General features: G+C 36.6%; 1 protein-coding gene across 1 annotated transcript; it reads right to left on the bottom strand.

The window, feature by feature from the left end:
- Positions 1–367: 367 nt before the first annotated feature.
- On the bottom strand, positions 368–1,058 carry LOC120768500. The gene has a single exon (XM_040095224.1). The coding sequence runs from the start codon at positions 964–966 to the stop codon at positions 580–582; it is 387 nt and encodes a 128-aa protein (XP_039951158.1). The 5' UTR covers positions 967–1,058; the 3' UTR covers positions 368–579.
- Between the last annotated feature and the right edge of the window lie 4,942 nt (positions 1,059–6,000).

Below are 6,000 nucleotides of genomic sequence, written 5' to 3'. Positions count from 1 at the left end.
AAGTGGTACATATTTTTTATATATTTATTAGTATAAACATAAAAAAATAAGATGAAGTTTGATCGGAAATACGAAAAGACTTTTTCGACTACTCAATATATAGGCACCATCCATGTTTTCCTCTGTTGTTTTGTTGCTGTAGCGGCAAGAAACATTTCTGAAAAAATTTTAAAGAATGCTGCCGAGTTGGCAGTCCTTGGCCGAATCAAAAATCGGTCCGTTCGGGTTACGTAGACTCGACTGTTGAACTTTTTTTGAAATACCGACCAAAAATTTTGAAATATCTCCATTTTGAAATTATCATTATTTATTTCATAATACTAAACTTATGAAATTTCTTTTATTTTTAATATATGTTTTTTTCCTTTTTAAAATTAACACAGCAATTTTCAACATTTAAATATAAATGAATTCTTTTTGCAAAATCTCTACATTGTAAAAACTAATACTAAATATTTACGCGCAAATATCATGCACAATGAAAAGCGGCAGTGCTAAAAACGCATTGCTCTATTACATATGTATGTATGTACACATATGTATGCATATAAATGCATATGTAGCTTATCCTTTTCGAACCTAAATTATCCTTGTCGAACAGTTGCGATAGTAAGCGAATTTTCGTTCCGTCTTCTTGCCATCTGCCTCACAATGTTCACTACGCCCAAACTGCACGGTCGGATAGACCTCCTCCCATTCGGCTTCCGAGCGACTCAATACACCTTTGGGACGCCCGTGTGCTTGCTGCTGTTTCTGTTGCGGCTGCTGTTGACTCGCCGCCGTCATGGTGCTGCCGATTTGATCCTCCACCGGCAATGGATTGTTCAGCATCTGGGTGACGCTGCGCGACAGCAGCACCGGCTGTATGCGGTTGTAGCCATTGCAGCTGGGCTTGTAGCGTGCGAACTTCGTCGATAGACGCGCCATTTCGTCCGACATCCACTTGTGCACCGATTTTGTGGGCATTATGTGGCTTGCTTTCTATTATGTTTGTAATTTAATGCTTAAAAAATGCGTTTTCTGCACAGCGCCGCAGTGCTCGTTGTTCGAATGTTGAAAATGCACTAAAAGTGCAGCGAGGCCAAGCGCACCGTTTTATGCGATTGTCTAATGTGTGGCACATAAACTAATTGCTGAGTTTCTTTTGTAATGCAAAAACCCTTTCAATAAGAAAAATGATGCTTTGCTTAAGTGAAAGAGTCGACACAATTTTTGTGAGTTTTGCATGATTTTTGAAATTTTGCATGATTTTTGAAATTTTTAAAAAAAACGCATGAAATTTGCAAAATCTCACGGTTCTTTTATTTGAAACGTTAGATTGGTTCATGACATTTTACTTTTTGAAAGACTCCTATATAAATTGTGATTTAAATTCTTTTTTTTTAGTTTGGAAATCCAAATTCACAATTTGCTAGACTATACTGGGCCATTCGAAAAAAATATATATATACATACATACATATATGATTCTTATTCTGTTTGAAAGTCTCAAAAACCTTGGTTCCATTTTATCTACGACAAAATAATAATCTCTTCCTTTTACAAAATTGCACCGCATATTTAGTATAAGTTTCGCCATGTAGAGAGTAGACGGCTACTCTTTTCTATAAAAAAAAAATCCATTTCACTAATTTAGTAAGATATTCTTTAAATCTTTAAAACCATATTACAAAAAATTTGTTCTATTCTAATTAACTTTTGGTGTAACCTGTTTTTTATTAAAACATTTGGTAACCCTACTCAAAAAATATTTAATCTCAAAGCTTTCTGCAACTAGTTTAATTTGATACCCATATCGCCATATTTTTTCACATTATACCCTTTTTACTTAAAGTTTTTTAAAAAGTTGGCAACTCTACCCAAAAATATTTTCAATTCTAAGCTTTATTTAACCTCTTAAGTGTGATACCCACGCCGGCATATTTTTTACCTTATTCCCTTTCACTTGAAGTTTTTTAAACAGTTGGCAACTCTACTCAATAAATATTTTAACTCTAAGCTTTCTGCAACTACTTTAGTTTGATGCTCATTACGGCATTTTTTTCACCTTATATCGTTTTTACTTTTTTACATTAAATAGTTGGCAACTCTACCCAAAAATATTTTCAATCCTAAGCTTAATTTAACCTCTTAATGTGATCCCATATTGGCATATTTTTTTACCTTATTACTTTTCACTTAAAACTTTTTTGAAAAGTTGGCAACACCACCAAACAAAAAAATTCAGTTCTAAGCTTAATTTATCCTCTTTAGTGTGATCCCATATCCGCATATTTTTGTACCTTATTACTTTTCACTTAAAGTTTCTTAAACAGTTGGCAACTCTACTCAAGAAATTATTTAACTCTAAGCTTTATGCAACTACTTTAGTGTGATAATGGATATCGGCATATACTTTCAATTTATATCGTTTTTACTGATTTTTTTTAAATAGTTGTTAACTCTACCCAAAAAATATTTTCTGCTCTAGGCTTTTTTGTTCTATTCTTATTAAAATTTGGACCAACCCCGTTTGCTTTTTGTTCCTAATCTCGTGGTTTGGGATCGTTTATATTTCAAAGGGTTTTTTCAACCGCTCGATAGCTTTATGTTTATAAGTGATTATTTTATTGCGCCAAATTCAATGCCGTAAAATTCTAAATTAATTAAAAAAGCACCAGAAATAACTCCCCCTTCAAAATATGCAACTTTTCGCCATTTTAAAATGTTTCCCAAACAAAAGTTCGTTGAACACATGTCGTTACCGATAACCTCCACTCCCATTATGTGCTTGAATACATTGTTGCAAAGCTTTTCTTGTACTTCTGTACAGTGTTCTAACAAAAACACAAACAACCACAACAACAATTATAGAAATGCATTTACTGTAAATATTGTGTGATGTCTGTCCGCTATCGATTGGCTGTGGAAGCCTTTTCACCGTTTTCACGCTTGACTTGTTCGGCGGGTGGCTTGGAGGTGTGAAATTGCATCAGCAGCTGATGTGCAAGCAGTTCATGAACATTGTGGCTTTTTCACTCGCCCACATACACACCTACATGCATACTATATGCGGCGGCATAATTGCAAGGCCGCCGATTGCAACACACTATTTATCTGTTTCGTTGGTTTCTACAAGTTCTTCTAAGTTTCTGCTTTACCCGCATTATATCAAAGGTCATTAAGATGCAAGAGACGCAATGCTTGTTAGTTCAAAACATATATTTTGTTAAATAATTTACATATCTGTATGTGTATGTATGCATTAGAAATCAATATATGTATTTATATTCGTTATTAGGCGAGGTTAGGGACCGATTGACCTGTGTTTACAATTTCGTTATTTAATACTATTAAAGTTTAACTTTTATTTTGTAATGCCAAATGAACTGTTAGGTTTCATTTAACTAATAACGGTACTCCTATGAACCGAATTTATGGTAATTATTTGACTCTGGCAACATCTAGCTCGTTTAATGATCGCCCACGTAAAAGTGCTCCAAATTTTATAAAACTTTACTGAAATTCTCAGGAAAATCGCTGGCGCCCTACACAGGGATGTACAGGATTTGTCTGAAAAGTAGTAGGACTGATTTTCTTCCGCCGCGACCGTACTTCGGACTGGATTCGGTAGAGGGCGTTCCTAGCTAACGAACAAGCGGCTGGTCAGCGGCTCCGAGCACATGGGGAGTCAAGTCAAACATTTTCGCGCGACGTGTTTCTGTGAGTGGTGCAAGCCGAAAAGGCAGCGTTCGCTAGAGCAGAGGTACGCGATTAAATTCAGTGTGAAACTTGGGAAATCTGCGACAGAGACCTATGATATGATCAAGCAGGCTTAGCCAGATGTTGCTTTAGCAAGAAGTGGTGTGTTTCGGTGGCACCAGACCTTTTTGGAGGGTCGGGAAGAGATCGCTGATGAATGAGCAAATCCAAAGTGAAAACGACGCTCGTTGTCTTCCTCATGGACAAACCGTCAACGCCAAGTTTTACGTGGAAGTCCTCAAGAGGCTCAAACGAAGAGTCAATCGGGTACGATAAAACATCGCAGCCGATTGGAAGTTGCAGCAAAGGTCATTAAGATGCTCGACTCTAACTGATTGGTTCAATTAATTTTTTAAATCGACTCAGTCCTATTACTTTCCGGACAAATCTTGTATATACTATTATTATTTTATATAATTATATTAAATGATCACAGTGACGAGCTGAGCTGAGCCACGTTCGTCTATCTGTCCGTCTGTATATACGTGAAGTGCTTGAGTTTTCGAGATAACGTTTTGAAATTTTTTATTTTCCCTTTTTTGCGCCAGCTTCTTCTCATTTGTCGGAACCGTAGATATCAGGATCGGGATCGGGAACGTTAAAATTAATATCAGACAACAGAGATGGACTACCGACTGATCCATTCATAAATTTAGGTAGATATGGGGGAGATTTAACCTGGAATCCCAATGAAAATGATTTAAGGCAAACAGTAAAAATTGTTTTTGAACGGACTCTAATTTTTCCGAGTGGACTTGATTACTAGAGTGCCAGAAGCTTACTCTAGTATAAGCCTCACCAAAGAAGTAAAAAGGATTTTTGCAGTAAGCGGATCCCTAAATTCTTTAGACCAACATTTAACAAAACTAAGAGCGGCTTTGGCTTTAAGATCCATGGAAGATGCATGAAGATTGAAATTCAGCTTGAGGTCCATAGTTACTCCCTATCAACAAAGCTGCATACTTGCTCCAAGCTAAAGTTGTATTACTTTTTACCATATTATCACGACAGTCGGGTCTACGTAAACGGAACGGACGCGGATTTTTATCCGTCCAAGGATATATAATTCAATTCCATACGATGTTTTTTAAGCATTTAGCTCCTGAGAAAGATAACTGAATAAGCGCTGAAAGCCAAATTCTCTAAAAACAAAAACTAGTGTTATTTAAAAACCCTCATATTTAGTAAGACTACAGTCAAATGTTTCTAATGTGTACAGCTGAAATTGTGTCATATTAATTGCGATTAGCATCAAGCTATGTAAAAGTATGAACATGTAATTCTTCGACCAACAAAATCCTTCGAAAATTTCAATGTTATTACTTCTTATATGTTTGGTGCAGAAGTGTGCATCGATCTAAAACTCAAACAATTAATATAAAACTACCTTCCAAATATTATATTGGCTCACCAGACGCAGTAATTCCTGGCAGTCGTTACACACACTGCCACGCTTCGCCAGCTTCCCGACAATTATGGTCAGCATTTCACGACAGTTTTCTTCTTCCGCCTGCAAGGAGTCGTTTACTATGGCCAGTAGGAGTATATTGAGTAGATGCAGAGCGGCATTCGGTAGACTCTTTCCACAGTTATTACACCCGGTAACAACACAAGTCAGCAAGTTATTGTATAGCCTAATCAGCTGTAGTTGGCTCAAAATGGCGAGCTTCACAAACCAATTGAAACGTTCCAGAAAGCATCCAAGCAACTCATTGGTCTGTATATTCAAATTCAATGCGCGACACAAGGGCTCCGCCACATCCTTACATTTTGTCGAGCATTGTGTTTGTTGTTGTAGTTGCTCGCTATGCCGCCGCACAAAACCATTCAAAAGCTGAGAGATTTTCAGTAAGTTCAGTAGCCACATGTGATTGCCAACATAAACGAGCTCGAATAGCGGATAGCCGAAGAGATCGCTCAGCAAGAAACGGTAGTGACAAGCAGTCAATATTACAATCCAAATAATCAATATGAATTTGAATAAAAGTAAACATTTCATATAAAACTCAATTTCAATACTTCGTAACGTCAGCACGGCGACCTTTTCCTGAATTACAAATAATTTGTTGAACAATTTCAGCAAGGCTTTGCTCATACTCATCGTGTGCAGTTGATATATGATGACGACGATGTTAGCGATAACGGAAACGTAAAATAGTACGTTGTAAAAGATGGTGGCATAATCATACATTGAGCATTTCCGAGCATAATAAGACAGGTTTAGCAAAAGTATGACGGGTATTAACGCTAATATCGATG

This window comes from Bactrocera tryoni, chromosome 2 (genome assembly GCF_016617805.1).
Source record: "Bactrocera tryoni isolate S06 chromosome 2, CSIRO_BtryS06_freeze2, whole genome shotgun sequence".
Taxonomy (NCBI): domain Eukaryota; kingdom Metazoa; phylum Arthropoda; class Insecta; order Diptera; family Tephritidae; genus Bactrocera; species Bactrocera tryoni.
The sequence above is the reverse complement of the archived record's forward strand: the minus strand, read 5'-3'. Positions and strand labels throughout refer to the sequence as shown.

Excerpts from the sequence above, each read along its gene's own strand:
- LOC120768500 (XM_040095224.1), bottom strand. The coding sequence starts at position 966 with ATGCCCACAAAATCGGTGCACAAGTGGATGTCGGACGAAATGGCGCGT.